General features: G+C 42.1%; 4 protein-coding genes and 7 non-coding genes across 12 annotated transcripts; 1 reads left to right on the plus strand and 10 right to left on the minus strand.

Moving 5' to 3' along the window:
- Positions 1-27: 27 nt before the first annotated feature.
- Positions 28-11551, minus strand: LOC139408424 (kynurenine aminotransferase 1). 2 transcript variants are annotated; one of them, XM_071152284.1, is made up of 13 exons: positions 11372-11546; positions 11080-11173; positions 10345-10403; positions 10114-10261; positions 4777-4926; positions 4580-4666; positions 3315-3440; positions 2999-3119; positions 2584-2660; positions 2365-2454; positions 1897-2083; positions 1604-1680; positions 29-1497 (listed from the first exon to the last, which is right to left on the minus strand). In XM_071152284.1, the coding sequence occupies exons 2-13, from the start codon at positions 11149-11151 to the stop codon at positions 1351-1353; spliced, it is 1341 nt and encodes a 446-aa protein (XP_071008385.1). In that variant the 5' UTR covers positions 11152-11173; positions 11372-11546; the 3' UTR covers positions 29-1350. The 2 variants fall into 2 exon arrangements, with proteins under 2 accessions (XP_071008386.1, XP_071008385.1); XM_071152285.1 differs by lacking the exon at positions 11080-11173 and having other exon boundaries at positions 28-1497; positions 11372-11551.
- Positions 11372-14164, minus strand: LOC139408426 (surfeit 6). Its single transcript, XM_071152288.1, has 4 exons — positions 13796-14164; positions 13361-13591; positions 13108-13190; positions 11372-12957 (listed from the first exon to the last, which is right to left on the minus strand). Exons 1-4 carry the CDS (start codon positions 13884-13886, stop codon positions 12259-12261), a joined length of 1104 nt encoding a protein of 367 aa, XP_071008389.1. The 5' UTR covers positions 13887-14164; the 3' UTR covers positions 11372-12258.
- A 16-nt stretch (positions 14165-14180) lies between these two features.
- Positions 14181-16676, plus strand: LOC139408428 (SURF1 cytochrome c oxidase assembly factor). The gene is made up of 9 exons (XM_071152290.1): positions 14181-14349; positions 14512-14575; positions 14697-14824; positions 14914-14996; positions 15118-15309; positions 15424-15496; positions 15580-15742; positions 15944-16025; positions 16149-16676. Exons 1-9 carry the CDS (start codon positions 14287-14289, stop codon positions 16210-16212), a joined length of 912 nt encoding a protein of 303 aa, XP_071008391.1. The 5' UTR covers positions 14181-14286; the 3' UTR covers positions 16213-16676.
- Positions 16304-21375, minus strand: LOC139408431 (ribosomal protein L7a). Its single transcript, XM_071152295.1, has 8 exons — positions 21323-21375; positions 20420-20540; positions 20066-20215; positions 19668-19808; positions 19385-19464; positions 18998-19128; positions 18694-18763; positions 16304-17173 (listed from the first exon to the last, which is right to left on the minus strand). The coding sequence occupies exons 1-8, from the start codon at positions 21323-21325 to the stop codon at positions 17069-17071; spliced, it is 801 nt and encodes a 266-aa protein (XP_071008396.1). The 5' UTR covers positions 21326-21375; the 3' UTR covers positions 16304-17068.
- On the minus strand, positions 18514-18579 carry LOC139410318 (small nucleolar RNA SNORD24). Its single transcript, XR_011634480.1, has one exon. It is a non-coding gene; the product is annotated as a small nucleolar RNA SNORD24 (small nucleolar RNA).
- LOC139410305 (small nucleolar RNA SNORD36) lies at positions 18835-18904 on the minus strand. Its single transcript, XR_011634468.1, has one exon. It is a non-coding gene; the product is annotated as a small nucleolar RNA SNORD36 (small nucleolar RNA).
- On the minus strand, positions 19222-19298 carry LOC139410303 (small nucleolar RNA SNORD36). Its single transcript, XR_011634466.1, has one exon. It is a non-coding gene; the product is annotated as a small nucleolar RNA SNORD36 (small nucleolar RNA).
- LOC139410304 (small nucleolar RNA SNORD36) lies at positions 19539-19610 on the minus strand. The gene has a single exon (XR_011634467.1). It is a non-coding gene; the product is annotated as a small nucleolar RNA SNORD36 (small nucleolar RNA).
- LOC139410317 (small nucleolar RNA SNORD24) lies at positions 19934-20002 on the minus strand. The gene has a single exon (XR_011634479.1). It is a non-coding gene; the product is annotated as a small nucleolar RNA SNORD24 (small nucleolar RNA).
- Positions 20300-20368, minus strand: LOC139410316 (small nucleolar RNA SNORD24). The gene has a single exon (XR_011634478.1). It is a non-coding gene; the product is annotated as a small nucleolar RNA SNORD24 (small nucleolar RNA).
- LOC139410306 (small nucleolar RNA SNORD36) lies at positions 20611-20685 on the minus strand. The gene has a single exon (XR_011634469.1). It is a non-coding gene; the product is annotated as a small nucleolar RNA SNORD36 (small nucleolar RNA).
- Positions 21376-21384: the final 9 nt, after the last annotated feature.

The raw sequence follows: 21384 nt of genomic DNA on the forward strand, positions 1-21384 counted from the left end.
TGATTTCATAAAAAGCAGGACTTATTCAAATTTAGCCGCTTCAAAACTCTTTATTTTTACAAGATCAGCATACAGTTTTATGCAAATAAGCACACTTTGGGACAATTTCTCTGAGGAGTAGACCACCAGTTGATAATACAAAAAAAAAAAATCACTAAAAGATTGAAGGACAGTGTTGGGTTCTGAGAATATGAAATCTACTTCATGTTACTGAGAGAGTGCTGAGGTTTAGAGGGTCTACACCAGAAGTTAATGGTTATAGGAGGAAGGTATATAATTTTTGCAACTAAGCTTGAAATGTGTTGAGTGCAGGGAAGCGATTACATGTGGCAGGCATTGATAAGGGGAGACACAGAATTAGAACCTTACAGCATCAAATACAGTGATGTCTACCAAAGACAGCAAATTCCATGCACATCTTTCCCTTGGTCTCATTTTTAAATGTGCATTAATGTCATTCAGAGCAGTTAAACAAAAATATTCAAATCAACAGTAATGTGATAAAATTATAGTGCACTCTGGATGGTGATCACATCCATGCAGGACGGATGATTACTCTAAGTGGTTGATTACTACCGTATCAGGACAGATTTGGAAAAAAGCACACAAAAAAACAGCCAACTAGAACAATCAGAACTGGGAGTGTGACTGACTACGCCGACATATGCCTTCATGACATTGTAGATATACAGTGTCCAAAACATTAGGAACATCTGCTCTTTCCATGACAAACTGACCAGCTGAATCCAGGTGAAAGCTATGGGCCATCCACTTCAAAAATCAGTGTAGATGAAGTGGAGGAGAAAGGTTAAAGAACGATTATTAAGCCTTGAGACAATTGAGACATGGATTGTGTATGTGTGCCATTCAGAGGGTTAATGGGCAAGACAAAATGTTTAAGTGCCTCAATGGGTTATGGAAAGTAGGTGCCAGGAGAACCGGTTTGTGTCAAGAACTGCGACGCTGCTAGGTTTTTCACGCTCAACAGTTTCCCATATGTATCAATAATGGTCCACCACCTGACGGCCATCCAGCCAAATTGACAACTTTGGGAAGCATTGGAGTCAACATGGGCCAGCATCCCTGTGGAAAGCTTTGGATAAGAGTCCATGCCACAACAAATTGAGGCTGTTCTGAGGGCAAAAAGGTGTGCGACTCAATATTAGGAAGATGTTCAGGACACTCAGTGTACGTTGACAAAGGAAAACATCCTATGGAGGTCTATTCCTACAGTACTACATAGTGTAAACAAATCCAGAGGTGTTGAATATGGCTCGGTTCAACGGAGCAGACTTAAGTTGAGCTAGGGTGGATAAAGGTAAAACAGGAAGGGTTGTCTCTGTGCCTTCTTCATTTTAAGTCACTCCACTTTCTGAGGATATCCTCAGCAGCGTTCAATGTCGAGTCCTCCTTGACGAAGCAGAACCGAATGTAGTTTTGGAAGTCCTTGCGGTGCTCAGGGCTGTAGAAAGCCGAGACAGGGATAGTGGCCAAACCCTGAATTATGAAGAACATATAGAAAGTCAGGATTACATTATGCATCATCCATACCATGTCAACGTTTCAATATTTAGTTCAACCTAAACCTCTCCCCTCTTGTTACCTTCTCTTTAATGAGCCACTTGACAAATCTGTAGTCATGAGGTTCATCCTGAGTGCTTGGATCATTCAAGTCAACCTCTTTGGGAAAAAAACAGTTATGAAATATTAAGCGACATTGAACCATTACTTCATATGCCCATATTAACCAAGACAAATTTGATGAAGCTGAAACGTTGTTACACTCACACAAGCGGATCCATGAAAAAAAACACATTGCAACACTCGCAAACAGATAAATGACATTTTAACAACCAGATACAAGCAAACACACTGTACTGGTACATTACTACTCACTGAGAGAGGAGATGTCTGATATCATGAAGTAGCCTCCCTCGGGCAGAATGGGCTGCAGGCCAACACTCTCCAGACAGGTCGCCAGCTTCTTCCTCTTTTGATTCAGCATCTCAGGCAGCTGCAGGAAGTAACTCTCTGGCGTCCCAAAGAGCTCGTACTCTCTCTGGAAACCTTGGGCCACCGCCTCCTGAGTGGGTGCAAGAGTGAGTGTGAACGACTCACCCAAAGCATGAGCTGGAGGATGTTGTCTTACCTTTGAAAGTTAACAATTCAATTTCAGATAAGATTTAGACTGAATTTAAAGACAACTTCCGTCAATTTAAAAGTTGTGAGCAAGACATACATTATGCTCACCTTCCTCATTCAATAGTCAAGTTAGTTTAAGTAAATAAGTCAAGAAGTTAGCGTAAGGGTGAGGTCATATGTCTTTATACACCAACAGTAGTGGTTTAGAAATCAGTCATAAACCTGAGCGGCCGTGGCACAGTGGTACACAGAATTCTGATGGACAGTCTTCAGGTGCTTTACAATGGGCCCTGCTCCAATAGCCCAGCCAACCTGAAACAAGCATCATTGCAATACAAACAATATGGATTAGATATGTCTTAGTCAATTCAATACACACAATATAGATAGCATATGGCACTGTGCCTCAATTTGAGCATAGTATTTCAGCGGGTTACCTACCTTCCACCCTGTAGCACTGAAGCTCTTTCCTCCGCTTCCTATCGTGACAGTCCGCTCCCACATCCCAGGAAGACTGGCTTGAACGAAAACAGTCAAAATAATATTTAGCTGCATCAGGGCATTATTACCATACTGCTATAACCGTTGACCATGGCTATTACATCATGCTGGGCGGCAGGGTAGCCTAGTGGTTAGAGCGTTGGACTAGTAACCGGAAGGTTGCAAGTTCAAACCCCCGAGCTGACAAGGTACAAATCTGTCGTTCTGCCCCTGAACACGCAGTTAACCCACTGTTCCTAGGCAGTCATTGAAAATAAGAATTTGTTCTTAACTGACTTGCCTAGTTAAATAAAGGTAAAAAAATAAATAAATGCTAACTGTGCTGCTCGTCTCTATTGAATCCACTGTCTCTCACCTATCTTCACGTGCTTGGCACCGTCATAAGTCAGCCACTCGTACACCTCGTCACTGATACACACCACATCGTGCTTTATACACAGGTCAGCAATCACTTGGAGCTCCTCCCTCTTATACACCTATGTGACAAAGAGGAGATGTGGTAGGTGAGAAAAGTCAGTTGTTTCCAATTCAATTGCACTGCCAGATTACGTGGTTTACGGTGTTTCTGCACAGATCGTTTGCACGACAAGAATGTCACCCGTAATATGAAATGGATGAATAGCTCAAGGATAACATTGAAACAAGTCTCATCATACAGTGGGGGGTCTCACCTTGCCTAATGGATTGTTGGGAGTGTTGATGACGATGGCTTTGGTGCGTGGGTTGAATTTACTGGCCAACTCCTCAGAAGATAGGACCCAGTCTGCACTAGTCAGGGCCTTGCCCCCCTCCACTCTCTAGGACAACACAACCTTAGCTTTATGTTATCCGGACTTCTCTAAATCAATTACATGCACACAAATATATATATATTTTTTAAAAAATAATTAAAATCACCTCGACTAATCTGTATCACCGCACATTGACTAGGTACCGGTACCCCCTGTATATAGCGTAGTTATTTTTATTATATTCCTTTCAAAATTAAATGTTTTACTTTAGTTCATATTGAAGTCTTTCTTGAACTGCATTGTTGGTTAAGGGCTTGTAAGTAAGCATTTCACAGTAACGTCTACCCCGTCTGTTTTTGGTGCATGTGACAAATAACATTTTATTTGATGCAATTATTGTGGATTGTTCAGATTAATATGAAAGTTTAATTAAAATGTTTACATGCTTTGCAAGGAGAACAATTTTCCTAATAATTATGTTTACATGGACCCATCTGAAATCAGGCTACCTCATGGAACTTTGATAAATGCAGAATATCGGCAATCAAAATAAACGTTCTACCACAGCGACCATGCTATTTGAGAAGCATAGTTGATTATGAGTTTGGACATACAAAAGTATGTGGACACCCCTTCAAATTAGTGGGTTCAGCTATTTCAGCAACACCCGTTGCTGACAGGTGTATATTATGATTTAATCGAGCACACAGCCATGCAATCTCCATAGACAAACATTGCCAGTAGAATGGCCTTACTTTACTGTAAAGTTTGGTGGTGGAGGAATAATGGTCTGGGGCTGTTTTTCATGGCTCAAGCTAGGCCTCTTTGTTCCAGTGTTTAAAGTCTATGTGAAAGGCTCGCTCGGCGCTACCACATGCGCAGATCAAATACACTGCTGGAATGCCGATTAAGGTGTTACATGTCTTAATAATTTGAAAGACCGCTCAGAAAACCAGGTGTTTTAATGGGCATATGCTTACTTCGATTTTTACATTACGCCGATTAACATAAGCAGAGTCAGGTGTTTACAGGACTATTACATAATCTGCCTACTGCCATAATCAGTTTAATATTGAATTACTGTGCATGTAAACATTATCAATGAGCTTTAGGCTAGCACATACTGTTACCCCATAGGAAATGGGCCATGAAAGGTACGTAAAAATATCAACAACAAAAAACAAAACAAAAATCACACTACTCACGGGCCTCAGTGGCACATAGACACCTTTTCCTCCTGCCATCTTCACCATTGGCTGATAGCAGTCGAAAAAAGGCTCAATAATGATGACCTAGAAGACAGAAGTGACTGACTGATATGAGATGCACAGTAAAAACTGTACATCTCAGTATTGAGTTGCACCCTTTGTCTAGGTGTTGTTGACGACATTGTCACTGTTACCTCATCTTCTTCATCGACCAGGGCTTGAAAGGTGCAGAAGAGAGCCTGGTAGGCTCCGACAGTGACCAGGATGTCCTCGAAAGCATCAATCTCATGTCCCACGACTCTACCAAAGAACTTAGCCAGGATCGACACAAGAGGGGGATGGCCCTAGAGAAGAACAAAATAAACCACACACACTTTAGAAGAATTAACACGCACATTACCAAGCTTCTTATTTGTGGTGCTGGGAGTTACTGTCCCCAAGACCAACAATGTAAAAACAAAATGTGTGTGTGCGTATATACAGTGGGGCAAAAAAAGTATTTAGTCAGCCACCAATTGTGCATGTTCTCCCACTTAGATGAGAGGCCTGTAATTTTCATCATAGGTACACTTCAACTATGACAGACAAAATGAGAAAAATCCAGAAAATCACATTGTAGGATTTTTAATGAATTTATTTGCAAATTATGGTGGAAAATAAGTATTTGGTCAATAACATTCCCTTTGTTGGGAATGACAGGATAAATGTTTTCTGTAAGTCTAGCAAGGTTCTCACACACTGTTGCTGGTATTTTGGCCCATTCCTCCATGCAGATCTCCTCTAGAGCAGTGATGTTTTGGGGCTGTTGCTGGGCAATACGGACTTTCAACTCCCTCCAAAGATTTTCTATGGTGTTGAGATCTGGAGACTGGCTAGGCCACTCCAGGACCTTGACATGCTTCTTACGAAGCCACTCCTTCTTTGCCCGGGCGGTGTGTTTGGGATCATTGTTATGCTGAAAGACTTAGCCACGTTTCATCTTCAATGCCCTTGCTGATGGTAGGCTTTGTTACTTTGGTCCCAGCTCTCTGCAGGTCATTCACTAGTCCCCCCGTGTGGTTCTGGGATTTTTGCTCACCGATCTTGTGATCATTTTGACCCCACGGGGTGAGATCTTGCGTGGAGCCCCAGATCGAGGGAGATTATCAGTGGTCTTGTATGTCTTCCATTTCCTAATAATACCTATTGCAGATTCAGTCTTCCCAGCCTCCTGCAGGTCTACAATTTTGTTTCTGGTGTCCTTTGACAGCTCTTTGGTCTTGGCCAAAGTGAAGTTTGAAGTGTGACTGTTTGAGGTTGTGGGCAGGTGTCTTTTATACTGATAACAAGTTCAAACAGGTGCCATTAATACAGGTAACGAGTGGAGGATAGAGGAGCCTCTTAAAGAAGAAGTTACAGGTCTGTGAGAGCCAGAAATCTTGCTTGTTTGTAGGTGACCAAATACGTATTTTCCACCATAATTTGCAAATAAATTCATTAAAAATCCTACAATGCTATTTTCTGGATTTTTCTCATTTTGTCTGTCATAGTTGAAGTGTACCTATGATGAAAATTACAGGCCTCTCATCTAAGTGGGAGAACTTGCACAATTGGTGGCTGACTAAATACTTTTTTGCCCCACTGTATGTATGTATGTATGTATGTATGTATGTATGTATGTATAAATAAATAAAACACGTTTGGGGTCACTTAGGAATGTCCTGGTTTTTGTCCATTAAAATAGACCAGAAATACAGTGTAGACAATGTTGTAAATGGTAGCTGGAAATGGCAGATTTTTTCATGGAATATCTACATAGGTGTACAGAGGCCCATGATCAGCAACCATTACTCTTCTGTTCCAACGGCACATTGTGTTAGCTAATCCAAGTTGATCATTTTAAAAGGCCAATTGATCATTAGAAACTATTTTGCAAATATGTTAGCACAGCTGAAAACTGTTGTTCCGATTAAAGAAGCAATAAAACTGGCCTTCTTTAGACTACTTGAGTATCTAGAGGATCAGCATTTGTGGGTTCGATTACAGGCTCAAAATGTCCAGAAACAAATAAATGTATTCTGAAACTCAGCCTATTTTTGTTCTGGGAAATGAAGGCTATTCCATGCAAGAAACTGAAGATCTCATACAATACGGTGTACTACTCCCTTCACAGAACAGCGCAAACTGGCTCTAACCAGAATAACAAGAGTGAAAGGCCCGGGGAACAACTGAGCAAGAGGACAAGTACATTAGTGTGTCTAGTTTGGGAAACAGACGCCTCACAAGTCCTCAACTGGCAGCTTCATCAAAGTCAACAGTGAAAAGGCGACTCCGGGATGCTGGCCTTCTAGGAAGAATTGCAAAGAAAAACCCATATCTCAGACTGGCTAATAAAAAGTAAAGATTAAGTTGGGCAAAATAACAGACACTGGACAGAGGAACTCTGCCTAGAAGGCCAGCATCACGGAGTCGCCTCTTCACTGTTGACGTTGTGACTGGTGTTATACGGGTACCATTTAATGAAGCTGCCAGTTGAGGACTTGTAAGGCGTCCGTTTCTCAAACTAGACACTAATGTACTTGTCCTCTTGCTCAGTTGTGCACCGGGGCCTCCCACTCTTTCTATTCTCATTAGAGACAGTTTGTGCTGTTCTGTGAAGGGAGTAGTACACAACATTGTACGAGATCGTGGCAATTTCTAGCATGGAATAGCCTTCATTTTTCAGAACAAGAGTAGACTGACAAGTTTCAGAATAAAGTTATTTGTTTCTAGCCATATGGGGCCTGTAATTGAACCCACAAATGCTGATGCTCTAGATACTCAACTAGTCTAAAGGCCAGTTTTATTGCTTCTTTAAAATCAGAAGTTTTAAGCTGTGCTAACATAATTGCGAAATAGTTTCCTAATGATCAATTAGCCTTTTAAAATGATCAAATTCGATTAGCTAACACAATGTACCATTGGAACACAGGAGTGATGGTTGCTGATAATGGGCCTCTGTACGCCTATGTACATATTCCAGTTTAAGAAAAGCCATTTCAAGCTACAATAGTCATTCACAACATTGTCTACGCTGTATTTCTGATACATTTTATGTTATTTTAAATGGAAATTTTTTTTGTTGCTTTTCTTTCAAAAACAAGGACATTTCTCAGTGACCCCAAACTTTTGAACGGTACTATTCAAAACAAAGGAAAACCCTGGAATAAGTAGCTGTGTCCAAACTTTTGACTGGTTCTGTATATATGCCACACACAATTTTACCTCTGCGCATTTATTGTGATCGACGTTTCTGTACAAGACATTTTTCTAAACAAAAAGACCATGTAATTTTCTCACCATCTTACATAAGCACGCCCCACTCAAAAAATGTAGAACTAAGAACAGATATAGCCAAGACCTGACTGCCCTTGACCAGCACAAAAACATCCGGTGGCGGTCTGCAATAGCGTCGAATAGTCCCCGCAATTTGCAACTGTTCAGGGAAGTCAGGAACCAATACACACAGTCAGTCAGGAAAGCAAAGGCTAGCTTTTTCAAACATAAATTTGCATCCTGTAGCTCGAACTCCAAAAAGTTTTGGGACACTGTAAAGTCCATGGAGAACAAGAGCACCCCCTCCCAGCTGCCCACTGCACTGAGGCTAGGTAACACGGTCACCAATGATAAATCCATGATAATCGAACATTTCAATTGGCATTTCTCTACGGCTGGCCATGCTTTCCTCCTGGCTCCCCCAACCAACAGCTCCGCGGTCATCCTCCTCTTCAAAGGGGGTGACTCTCTAGACCCAAACTGTTATAGACCTATATCCATCCTGCCCTTCTAAAGTCTTCGAAAGCCAAGTTAATAAACAGATCACTGACCATTCCGAATCCCACCGTACCTTCTCCGCTGTGCAAGCCAGCTTCCCATGGGTGCACCTCAGCCACGCTCAAGGTACTAAACAATATAACCGCCATCGATAAAAGACAGTACTGTGCAGCCGTCTTCATCGACCTGGCCAAGGCTTTCGACTGTCAATCACCGTATTCTTATCGGCGGCAGATTCAATAGCCTTGGTTTCTCAAATGACTGCCTCGCCTGGTTCACCAACTACTTCTTCGATAGAGTTCAGTGTGTCAAATCGGAGGGCCTGTTGTACTGTCCTCTGGCAGTCTCTATGGGGGTACCACAGGGTTCAATTCTCGGGCCGATTATTTTCTCTGTATATATATCAAAGATGTCGCTGCGGGTGATTCCCTGATCCACCTCTACACAGACGACACCATTCTGTATACATCTGGCCCTTCTTTGGACACTGTTAACTAACCTCCAAACGAGCTTCAATGACATACAACACTCCTTCCGTGGCCTCCAACTGCTCTTAAACGCTAGCAAAACCAAATGCATGCTTTTCAACCGTTCGCTGCCTGCACCCACCCACATCACTACTCTGGACGGTTCTGACCTAGAATACGTGGACAACTACCTAGGTGTCTGGCTAGACTGTAAACTCTCCTTCAACTCATATCAAACATCTCCAATCCAAAATCAAATCTAGAATCGGCTTTCTATTTCGCAACAAAGCCTCCTTCACTCACACCGCCAAACTTATCCTAGTAAAACTGACTATCCTACTGATCCTCGAATTCAGCGATGTCATTTACAAAATAGCTTCCAATACTCTACTCAGCAAATTGGATGTAGTCTATCACAGTGCCATCCGTTTTGTTACCAAATCACCTTATACCACCCACCACTGTGACCTGTATGCTCTAGTTGGCTGGCCCTCGCTACATATTCGTCACCAAACCCATTGGCTCCAGGTCATCTATAAGTCTTTGCTAGGTAAAGCTCTGCCTTATCTCAGCTCACTGGTCACGATAACACCACGCACGCTCTCCAGCAAGTATATCTCACTGGTCATCCCCAACTCCATAACCTTCTTTGGCCACCTTTCCTTCCAGTTCTCTGCTGCCAGTGACTGGAACAAATTGCAAAAATCGCTGAAGCTGGAGACTTACATTTCCTCACAAATTTTAAACATCAGCTATCTGAGCAGCTAACCGATCGCTGCAGCTGTACATAGTCCATCTGTAAAAAGCCCACCCAAGCTGCCTACCTCATCCCCATATTGTTTTTATTTACTTTGCTGCTCTTTTGCACACCAGTATCACTACTTCCACACCGTCACCATCATCTGCTCATCCATAACACCAGTGTTAATCTGCTAAATTGTAATTACTTTGCTACTATGGCCAATGTATTGCCTTACCTCCTCATGCCATTTGCACACACATAGATTTCCTTTTTTTCTATTTTGTGATTGACTGTACGCTTGTTTATTCCATGTTTAACTCTGTTGTTTCTGTCGCACTGCTTTGCTTTAACTTGGCCAGGTCGCAGTTGTAAATGACAACTTGTTCTCAACTAGCCTACCTGGTTAAATAAAGGTTAAATACAAAAATTAAATGTCTTGAAAAAAGGTATTATACCGAAACATCAACCACAAATGTGCCGAGGTAAAATCAAGTGTGTGGCACACACAGACACTATTGTGTTTTTCTCACGAAAGCATGTGTGTACTGATGCATTGAACATCCTCCGTTGACTGCTTTGCAGAGGGCCTCTTGGATGTAGCTTGGTGGGGAGAAGTCAGGAAAGCCCTGGCCTAGATTCACCACCTTGTAGTCAGCAGCCAGCTGCGTAAAATCAACCCTGTCAATACAGAACAATTGATAAACAACAATGTATGATATAAAAATGTTGCAGGCACATATGAGCCATTTCTGTAAAATTACCATATATTTTTGTCAATTCCCTCGATTCTGCGAGCATGTAGCTGGCGTGCCATGATTAACTGAAATGAAATAAAAGTTAATTTACTTTATTAAATAGTCAATTGAAATATGTAGATGATTTCACATCGCTCTTTAGAGCATACAACTCCTTATAAAATATACTTGAATAGTCACAAGCGGCCATTTCAATAGCCTGACCCTGGACACGTTGTTTAGTCACCTGAGGCAAGGGGCTGGGGAAACCACTCAAATTAATTGACATATTTATGGCTGCAATGATTGACAGTCTGACATGCCAACATTTTGAAGCTATATTGTTTGCTGCTTTCAAGAGAACTGGGAACTCAGGAGGAAAAAAATAGCTGACTGGGGAAAATCATTTGAATGGTCAGTCATCCAGCTCGGAATTCCAAGTTGGGAACTCAGGCGTCTTTCCAGAGTGGTTCCCAACCCTTTTCATTTACTGTACCAACTGAATTTAGCTCTGCCCGGAGTACACTTTCATGTGCATTTTACCAGTTGGCTTATGTTCTCATCTCAAATAACCCCTGTGGATAGGCCAAGTAACACCAGGGATCCAAGTAACCCTGGTTGGGAACCACTGTTTTAGAGCGCCAATCTGAAGATCACTGACGCCATGATTTGACGTTATTTTTTCAGAGTTCCCTGTTGTATTGAAAGCACAAAGAGAACATGTAAAAATGGTTACTTGTTCATATCGGTAGATACCCATACCTTATGATCAAGTTCAAAAATGTTTCCTTTCCAACTATTCACAGCCACATTTGCCGCTACTCTTCTTAGCATGTCAGTGAGGAGTGCAGATTACCTTGAATCAGTTATCAACCATTAGTGTAATGAACCACCCACAACTCAGGCTACGCATTCAATTAATGATTAGCCACAATAAAACTGGTTAACACAAAATAATCTTTGACTAGTTCAGTTTGACATTGCAGCTGGAGGCTATAAGTTAACCTTTATAAGAAAAATTGCTATCTAAATTCTAGTAAAACAAAAATATTACCTGACCAAGTAACAGAATCAACGTTTGCAAATTCGAGCTATACGTTCGTGTCTTTAACCAATTCGCTGATGTTGTGCTAGTGTGCCGACTGCACTCCTTCAGCTGGGGTAAAAAATAATAAAAAACTCCTTCAGCTGGGGAAGACGTCACGATACTGCCCCCGAACCTTGACCCCTCTGTTTTGATTATAACTTCCCGTATAGGCGGGGCTTAATAGATAAATTGTCGCTTGCGCCTTTAGTTTTAGGTTGGTTTATTTCACCGGTTCTACATCAGCGGATGAATAGTGCACGCGCCAATGAAATAATTTAATACATAATTAACCATCAGTTGCTACCTTAGTGTTTCATTTGTTTACATAAACACCCATTAATAGGCCTATGAATCACTCAATCAATCTATAAGAGTCAGTGTGCATCACATATGGCAATTACGTGTTTCCAATGCTATTTGTGTGGCGCTTTCAAACAAATGAATACAGGGTAGTTAATATGGGCATATTTCTTAAGTTCAATTACATTTAGCAAAACATTGACATTCAATATAGAGAAATCAGATGAAGTTAAGTATTTTAAACTGAAGCTTACACTTTCAATACAGGACATCCATGGCATGTGTCAACCATTGCGACCAACAGAATAAAAAGTAAAAAAGCAAGCATGGATTTGACAAAGAGCTCTGGTTATTCAAACCTTGAGGAACCCTGTATTGGGTCTTTGCTCTGTCCAGTGGCTTTTAACATAAGTCCAAAGCATTGTGAATATTATGTGGACACTGGACAAAGCACCATACCACAAAAAAGCAGTAGAGCTCAATCAAAAAGACATGTTCATCAATTAATCCATCCATTTTCCACAACCCTCAGCTTGACCCTCCTCCCCATCCACCTACACCTGAGCCTTCTTCAGGTCTTCAGGCAGCACGCGGCCCCTCTTCCTGGCCCGGTCCTTTTTCTTCTCCACTTTGCCCTTGTTGTTCTTCTGGATGTTCCTGCGTCTCTTGTCCTGTCGCCTTTGCATCTTCTCCACCACCGTCTCGCTGCGCTCCGTCCACTTCTTCTTCCGCTGCGAGCGCATCTTCTCTTTCCTCTTGAGCGAGGCCCTCAGCAGGTTCTCATCATCCTTGATCTTCAGACCCTCTGCCTTGTACAGCACATTGGTCCACTTCATCTTCTCCTCCTGCACCTTGGCCTTGCCCTCATCCTTCTCCCGCAGCTCCTCCAGCTTAGCCTTGCGAGCCTCCACGCGCCCCAGCAACTGCTTGTAGTTCTTGCCTACCAGCGGTGTCAGGCCGCCTTTTATCCGGTTCTTCTTCTCCTTCTTCTTCTGCTCTTTGTCCAAGAACCCACCATCGCCCAGCTCCACCTTGTTGAAGACGATGGCTGTCTCGTCCCGCTTGCCCGCAGCTGGTGCGGTGGGAGGAGGGGCCTCTTCCCTTTTGATCTCAGGCTCATACTCTAAGCCAGCTTTCTCAGCGAGCTTCTTAATGAGGAACTCTTTACGCTTCCTCTTCTTGCGCTCCCTCTCCTGCTTTCTCTTCTCTCGCTTCTTCTGCACCTCCTCAGAGGATGGGTCCTTAGGGGTTCCCTACAGGAAGAAAAGGGGATGTAAGGTTAGTTGTAGGCTATATCAACAGAAATGTGCATTGCCAAGTCATGACAGTCAAATGTGGATCGGTAATGAGACATTTTACTGCATGTAGACACTGAACAACCCCTTAGATAACCTAACACATACCTGCCCACGAGACTCCTCAATCTTCTCATGAAGTCTCTGCCGTAGAATATCTACCGTGGAGAATTTAGTACCTGGCTTTCCACCTTCAGGGTGAGAACAAAAGTCAGCGAAGAGTACAATAATGTCTCTGACATGGCTATTACACCATTTATATTGGACCTAGACAAAAAACAAAGAGGAAAGGCAAGTATCACCAGAAGATGTTAGGAAGTTGAGCATCATTTGTGGACTGGACATCAATATATAACTTTACCTTTGGGCTTCTGTTTAGTCTCAACCACCACCCCATTTGGAACTGTAGCTTTTGAGATCTTCTGTTCTACTACACCAGGTGCTCTCTGTGCTGGGGTGACGGCAAGCTTCTTGTTTGGCTTCAAAGGTAACTTCTGGTGTTTCGCTACATTGCTGTTTACACTTATCTGTTTGTGATTGGTTTTGTTCCTCTTCTTTGGAGGGCCAGCCACACGTCCACCTTGAAAAGGGACTTCATTCATGAAGAGAGGCAACATGTTAGGTTGTATAAGTACAGATGAAAATGCCTATACATTGGAGGGGTGTTTATTTTGAAGTCAGTGATGCTAGAGGTTCATTGATTAACATCAGCAACCATCTAAAATGTATTCAAAAACAATTGTCATACAAATTAAAACATGCAGCTAGCTAATAGATAGAACCTGGAAACATTTACCAAATGGCCTATTCCTTGGTTCTTGCTGTTGAGCACATACTTTACTCGCCAATTTCTGAAGGTATGAGTCCTTTGAAGCAAGACTTGCCATTTCTCGAACAAAAAAAAAATCGACAACCGCGAATCTGCTAACAATAAATAGCCACTAGCTAATGTAAATTCCCTCTTCAAACAGAAAGTACGAGCGAGATGTTGCAGGTCATCTTTCTGATACCTTAACCAATGGTGAATAAATAACTTTACTTATGATGATCAAAATAAAATTGCAACATTTGCTGTTAAAATGACAACCAAAGACAGACAGCATTAAAAGTACTAGCTAGCTACAAATGCACGTGTACAGACTGAAATGGGCGTCACATTGAAGTCAGGTTGGACCGGATGTAGTTACATCAAACCCAATCCCTCCTGCACACAGGACATGTAAGTTGTTTTGCTAGTTGCCTTGTCAAATTGACTATCTCTGTGTGTTTACCATATTTTCAGTAACTATGGGCAGTTTAACAGTTATGTTCGCGTGTTCTGCTAAGACCCTGAAGATGATCAAAAATAACGTAAGTTGATATAGCTACAGTACATGGCTACTGTATTTCAAGTATTAATATCTTAAGAACTAACGTTAACTGGCGTTAGCTAGCTTCCTGTTGCATAAATTCCAGTGACCTACAGTTTGACTGCTGATGTAATGATGTAGGTGAATGCATTTCTCTTTTCAGTCACATGCAATTTATTTCAAGAGGACTCTATTGCCACGACTGCCTCTCTTCAAACAATCAGAAGGTAATGTTTCAGACATATTCATAGCTAGCAAACTAGCCATGTGATTCAATGACCGAAGCTTACCATTTCATAACGTTGATTCGTAATGGTTATAGTTCTGACACCTTTCCAAACACTCCAGGCAAGTGTATCAACTTTGGTCGACTGTCAAGCTCCACAGCTGCCAGTGCAGCGAAGGGAGAGGACTCCTTCCTCAAATGGCTCCTGCTTCTGATCCCTGTCACCACATTTGGTCTTGGGACATGGCAGGTATGGCTCCATTAAACAGTAGTTCAAATGGCAGTACCTCTAGAATGGATATGACAAATTATACTGACCTAAGCAACTCTTCTACTTAGGTGAAACGTCGGGAATGGAAAATTAAGTTGATTGCAGAACTGAGAAGTCTTACCTCTGTGGAACCCATTCCTCTTCCTATTGAGTGAGGAACACATGCACACACAAGTTATCAGACAGATAATTACACATAATTATGTTGTCTTGATTTTTTTTAGTTCAGACTGGAAGTGTTTGTAATGCTCTTGTATGTCTTTGCTTCCTAGTCCTCTGGAGTTGAACAATCTGGAGTACAGGAGAGTAAAGGTGCGTGGGCACTATGACCACTCCCAGGAGATGTACATCTTACCACGCTCACCTGTCGATCCAGAGAAAGAGGCAAGGGAGGCAGGCCAGCTGTCATCCAGTGGAGATACTGGAGCCAATGTCGTTACCCCGTTCTACTGCAGTGACCTAGGGTAAGAGACACACACACATCGCAATTGCTGCTACCAGTATGTATGTGAGAGCTCCAAAATGTTAAGACATTATTGTCTCCTTACACTGTTGACATTCTTGTATACATTTCACAGGATCACGATCCTTGTAAACAGAGGATATGTTCCTAGGAAGAAGATCAAACCAGAAACCAGGATGAAGGGACAGGTAAGGCCCCCCCCATATTCATTGTCTAATTCAAGACTCAAAGTTGTCATGGGTGATGATTTTGTCATGGCTCTGCTCTGTAGGTGGATGACGAGGTTGACCTGGTAGGTGTGGTGAGGCTGACAGAGATCCGCAAACCCTTTGTGCCACAAAACGACGTGGACCGCAACCGCTGGCACTACCGCGACCTGGAGACAATGGCTAGAGTCACAGGGGCCGAGCAGATCTTCATCGATGCTGACCTGGGTACAGCTCTCAGTATTACCCTATTTAGACAATACACTTTGATTTAATTGCATGGTATATGAAAGACTGAATGGTGATTAACATTCCCTTTATCTGAGGTTTGGAATAACAGTAAATCTATTTTTTATCCGAAGTGAGTTGGTAGTGCGTGTTTCATTGAGAATGAATGAAAAGCTAAGGTTTGTTGGTTAATATTCTCAGCCAGCACAATTCCGGGTGGACCTATAGGAGGACAGACCCGAGTCACCCTAAGGAATGAACATATGCAGTACATTATGACGTGGTAAGTTGTAATTTTTCATATCAATTACTGTCCTTATTTTTTTTCTTCACTGTGAGCCTATTTAAGCCTATGGCTTGCATAGCTGTATGCATATCCAATGAGTGCTTCTCTTCCTCTCTGTAGGTATGGCCTCTGTGCAGCAACCTCTTACATGTGGTATGCCAAGTTCATCAAAAGGATTGTGTAAAAAACCCTGCAATGGCTTGAGTTGTGTAAATTAATACGTTTGTCATGAATATACCACAGCCAGATCATGGCAGTATAGAAGCTGCTGTAGGTACTTAATGTCTAGGTTTTATTTGACAAATGTACACTTACAAATGCAACATGTAAAGTTGTTGGTTTCATGAGCTGAAATAAAAGACCCCAGAAATTTTCCAAACACCAGTATTTCTCTCAAATGTGCACAATGGCGGTGGGGCTATGGGCATTTATAAGCGGTGGACAACAATTACATTTTTAGATGGCAATTTGAATGCACACATGCCATGAGCGAGGCCCATTTTTGTTGTCTATGCATACCTGCATTCCTAGTCATGTGAAATCAATAATTGGCCTAATGAATTTGATGTCCAACTCAAATCAATGAAATTGCATGTTTAAGTAGGATTGTTGTGCATATGAAGTATCCCAATAAAATACCAAACTGCATCCAGTTGTCATGATTGAGCGGGTTAAATATGTTCAGACCTGAGCTGTGCTATTTCAAGTAAAGCACACCAGTGTTTCTGCTGGGTAATGCCACCTGTTGCACCGCCAACAGCGGCCTTAAGTCAGCAAGTGTAATACACCGAGCACCAGTAGTCCCACTTTTTGTCCAGGTAATTCTCCCGGCATCAGAAATCATACCAATATGTTAAACATGATTGGCACCAATGGTGTATGATCATTTATTTTATAGATTCAATACACAAAATGTGCCACTACCATTTGAAACTCGTGATCAGCACAAAATCGATTTAAGGCTAACATGCATAACATAGGGTTCTCATTGGACAAAAAACAAGAGCATATTTCTTGAGACATTTATTTTGATAAACAGTTTATCCGAGCTTGGTGGCCAGTTCCTTGGCCTTAGCCTTCTCCAGCTTGGCAATACGGGCTGTGGACTTCGGACCCATGATACCACCTCCCCAGTGACGACGGATCTAGAAGAGGAAGCACATTGTCATGAGTTAATTCAGTGGGAAACAGGTTTAATTAAGTCAGTCCAGGGAGACAAAGTGGTGACTCATGTGCTTTAAGCTAGATCCCCCTCAAGTTAAATGTTTTTTTGGGGGATAGGGGGCAACATTTTCACTTTTGGATGAATAGCGTGCCCAGAGTGAACTTCCTCCTGCTCTGTCCCAGATGCTAATATTTGCATATTATTATTTTTAGTATTGGATAGAAAACACTGAAGTTTGTAAAACTGTTTTAATGATGACTGGGTATAACAGAACTCATATGGCAGGCGAAAACCTGAGAAGAAATCAACCAGGAAGTGGGACATCTGAGGTTTGTAGTTTTTCAAAGCTTGGCTTACCAGGTACACATTGAGATATGGATGAGGTTGCACTTCCACTAGATGTCAACGGTCTTTTGAAACTTGAGTGAGGATTCTACCATAAAGAAGGGGCTCATGAGACCTGTTTGAGTCAGTGGTCTGGCATAGTGCCTCTGTCTCATGACGCGAGCTCCTGACAGTTACCTCGCGTTCCAGTGCTTTATCTGAAGACAAAGGAATTCTCCGGTTGGAACATTATTGATGTTTTATGTTAAACATCCTAATGACTGATTCCATACATTGTTTGACATGTTTCTAAAGGACTGTAACGGAACTTTTAGAGTTTTTGCCTGGATGAAATGCTCTCGCCTCATGAAGATGGATTACTGGGCTGAACACGCTAACAACAAGTGGCTATTTGGACATAAATGGAACTTTATTGAAATCTAACACAGCGGTTGCATTAAGGAGAAGTCCATCTTTAATTCTGTGAATAACAGCTGTATCTTTTATCAATGTGTATTATTAGTATTTCTGCAAAATCACTGGATGTTTTGGAATCAAAACATTACTGCACGCAAGGCGCCAATAAACAGATTTTTGGATATAAATATGCACATTATCGAACAAAACATACATGTATTGTGTAACACGATGTTCTATGAGTGTCATCTGATGAAGATCAAAGGTTAGTGATTAATTTTATCTATATTTCTGCTTTTTGTGACTCCCATCTTTGGCTGGAAAAATGGCTGTGTGTTTCTTCGACTTGATGATCTAACATAATCATATGTTGTGCTTTAGCTGTAAAGCATTTTTTTAAATTTTTAAACCGGACACGATGGGTAGAGTGTTTCTTTCATTTGCTGTATTGGACTTGTTAATGTGTGAACGTTAGATATTTCTCAAAAATATTTTTGAATTTCGCACACTGCCTTTTCAGCGGAATGTTGTCGAGGTGTTCCGCTAGTGGAACCCCTGCGATAGAAAGGTTAAGCTAATTGCATCAGTATTCTTGGTGGGTGTCAGCATTGCTGTTAAGATAGCAAATATTCATTCCCATCTGCAAAAGCCAAAAATGAACCCACAAGAAAATGCATCCATCTTCAGGACCCAGAAACATTGTGGCTTGACTACTAGTCAATATTGACAAAACGGTAGCTGATCAGACTGGCCACTCACCTCCTCATATCGGTCATTGTAGTTGGTCTTGATGGCTTCCACCAGCTTGGCAAGGGAACCTTTGTCTTCACTGAAAAAGTAGGAACATGTCAGTGCATCGCCAAAGTACAATTGACATCCAGGTGAACTGCACGTAAACCTTTGGCTCAGGGTTAAAAAGCTCATAAAGCCACACGGTTGTTCAGTTGAAGAAATTCATACATCATCGCCAAAAGGATTTCATAGATTTAAAAAGAGCACAAGCGCAACTTACTAGAGGTAAGCCTCAGTGCATCAATGTTTGGCTTTGCCACTTGTTACTCACGGGTTTGTCTGTGTGAAGGCGACTGAGGTACAGGTCTTTCTGTGCACCAGTCTTCCCAGCCTGGCCTTGCCCTTGACAATGCAGTAAGGGACGCCCATCTTGCGACACAGAGCAGGCAGGAAGACCACCAGCTACAGAGGAGACAAGAAAAATGAATAGTATCAATATCTATGGACAACACATTTCTGGCTGTGCCTTCTCAACTACAATACAGGGCAGCGGTCTTAGCTCAGAATTAAAAAGCTCGTATGTTTTGATCCACATAGAGGATTCAGGTGAAGAAATTCAAGCATCATTGCAAATGACCACATATGCCCACGAGTAATAACAGCCTGCCAAAGCGAACCCATACAGCAAGAAACAAGCCTACAATTTCAGTTGTCTTACCTCAATAGGGTCCACATCGTGGGCAATGACCACCAGCTGGGCCTTCTTGCTTTCCACCAGAGTGGTGACAGTGTTCACACCTATGGGAGAATTCAACATGGATATCAAACCCACATTCAACAGAGTTGTTGAAATAGTCAAACAATTCATGGCTTATGCTCAGGGTTAAAAAGCTCAATAAAACTACATGATTGTTTCAGGTGAAGAAATTCAAGCATCATTGCATCAAGGCCAAAGTATGTATAATTTATTTTCTTTAAAAAGACCTTAATCTCTGCCTCACCTGCACGGAGAACAGGTGGCCTCTTTGTTGGGGTGTCTCCCTTTCCAGCGGCCTTCTGTTCAGCGCGGGCCAGCAGCCGCTGCTTCTTCTCCTGCTTGGTCTCCGGCCTGTACTTGTGGGCCAGCTTGAACAGCTGTGTGGCTGTGAGGGAAATAGAAAACCAGTACATTAACTGTCTCTGGGACATAGCAAAAAACATGACCTGCGACTCAAAATGTCTGAAGTTAGAGATCCACAAGGATCATTTTAGGGTCTTCTAAGTAAGGTGCATCAGTGATCTTGGTGGGATGTCAACATTGCTGTTCAGATAGCAAATATTATTCACATCATCTGCAGAATTTACCCAAACAATACACGTATCAACAGCAAAATTGATAAACGCATGCACTGAGAACTACCCGTCTGGCGGTCTAGTGCCTGGGTGAACTGGTTGATCGCTGGGGGGACCTTCAGACGCTTGTACAGGATGGAGCGCTGCCTCTGCAGGCGGATGTAACGGGGCCATTTCACAAAGCGTGTCAAATCACGCTTTGGCTGGATGTCCTGACCTATGAACAAACATGGGAGATTAGTGCATCCAATCAGTACTGCGTAATCAGAAAAGTCAAAAGCCACTATAGTCATGGAACAAGTGCATCAGCGATCTTGGTGGGTTGTCTGCATTGTTGTTAAGATAGCAAATATTCTTTACATCATCTGCACAGGCAAGACAGAACAGTTACAAAGCCCAAAAGGTTCACTTCACTACGCACCAATGCCATAGTTCTTTGGCCTCTTCTCGAACAGGGGGTTGACCACTTTCTTGGCCTCGTGCTTTTTGGCCACAGAAGGGGCTGGTGCCACCTTCTTCCCCTTAGACTTCTTGCCTTTAGGCTGTTTAAAAAAGTAGACTGGTCAGCATACATGACAGTTTGGTCAAAGACATTTAAACAATAGTGTGGCTTTAGCTCAGGGTTAAAACGTTTGTGTATTCAGTTGTTTGTGTATTCAGTTGAAGAAATTCAAAGCATCACAGCAAAAGCCAGAAAATAAAGACTGCTCCGTGGTTATAACGAAGGAAGCTACACATCGTGACATGTAAGTTGGTTAACCAACAAACTTTACTGCGAGGTAAGGTTAGTTATGGATACCTAGCCGGCTAAGTAAACCAACCAAACAACTAGCTTACATTCCTCGTTAACTATCCAAACAGGCATTTGACAATTGTATGTAACGTTACACAAGGCCAGTATTCCCTTGTCTATGCGAATTGACTGCAAGAGGGCAGGCACCGTAGTTAGCAAAACGGGCTGAAGCGAGGTTAGGCCTACTACTTGGTTGTCCATCTAATCTTGTACACTACCCGCCACAAGTGTGACGCGATTTATACGTGCATACACTACATTTCAGCCGCACTGTCGGACTCCGAATACATTAATTAAAATGCTGTACTAGGAGGTCCCGTGTGGATAACGTCACCGGCAATATCACTGCCAATTCATGAGTTCTCCGAAAAAAAGCTAAATATTACCACACCATACAAAGATAAAATTGGTGCTTGTGTTATGTATACCATATTACTATAACGTTTATCAGATATCATAGCTGTACAAAGAAGATGACGAGGGATGAAAACATCTAGATTTCCCCCCGAAATAAAATACCCGTACACTCACCATGTTGGATCAGACAGAAAGGAAGATCCATGGATTGTGGGTAATTTAAGTACCGCGAGACA

The sequence above is a fragment of the Oncorhynchus clarkii genome, chromosome 5, assembly GCF_045791955.1.
Source record: "Oncorhynchus clarkii lewisi isolate Uvic-CL-2024 chromosome 5, UVic_Ocla_1.0, whole genome shotgun sequence".
NCBI lineage: Eukaryota > Metazoa > Chordata > Actinopteri > Salmoniformes > Salmonidae > Oncorhynchus > Oncorhynchus clarkii.

Excerpts from the sequence above, each read along its gene's own strand:
- LOC139408428 (XM_071152290.1), top strand. The coding sequence starts at position 14,287 with ATGGGCAGTTTAACAGTTATGTTCGCGTGTTCTGCTAAGACCCTGAAG. Across the intron at positions 14,825-14,913 it reads TTGGTCTTGGGACATGGCAG|GTGAAACGTCGGGAATGGAA; the intron begins GTATGGCTCCAT and ends TCTTCTACTTAG. Across the intron at positions 15,743-15,943 it reads CTTCATCGATGCTGACCTGG|CCAGCACAATTCCGGGTGGA; the intron begins GTACAGCTCTCA and ends TAATATTCTCAG.
- LOC139408426 (XM_071152288.1), bottom strand. The coding sequence starts at position 13,886 with ATGGCAAGTCTTGCTTCAAAGGACTCATACCTTCAGAAATTGGCGAGT. Across the intron at positions 13,191-13,360 it reads GACTAAACAGAAGCCCAAAG|GTGGAAAGCCAGGTACTAAA; the intron begins GTAAAGTTATAT and ends CTCACCCTGAAG. Across the intron at positions 12,958-13,107 it reads TTGAGGAGTCTCGTGGGCAG|GGAACCCCTAAGGACCCATC; the intron begins GTATGTGTTAGG and ends TTCTTCCTGTAG.
- LOC139408431 (XM_071152295.1), bottom strand. Across the intron at positions 20,216-20,419 it reads GCCAAAGAACTATGGCATTG|GTCAGGACATCCAGCCAAAG; the intron begins GTGCGTAGTGAA and ends GTTTGTTCATAG. Across the intron at positions 19,129-19,384 it reads ACGATGTGGACCCTATTGAG|CTGGTGGTCTTCCTGCCTGC; the intron begins GTAAGACAACTG and ends TCTCCTCTGTAG.
- LOC139408424 (XM_071152284.1), bottom strand. The coding sequence starts at position 11,151 with ATGCTAAGAAGAGTAGCGGCAAATGTGGCTGTGAATAGTTGGAAAGGA. Across the intron at positions 2,661-2,998 it reads TGCCAAGCACGTGAAGATAG|CCAGTCTTCCTGGGATGTGG; the intron begins GTGAGAGACAGT and ends TTTTCGTTCAAG. Across the intron at positions 1,498-1,603 it reads AGTGGCTCATTAAAGAGAAG|GGTTTGGCCACTATCCCTGT; the intron begins GTAACAAGAGGG and ends TTCATAATTCAG.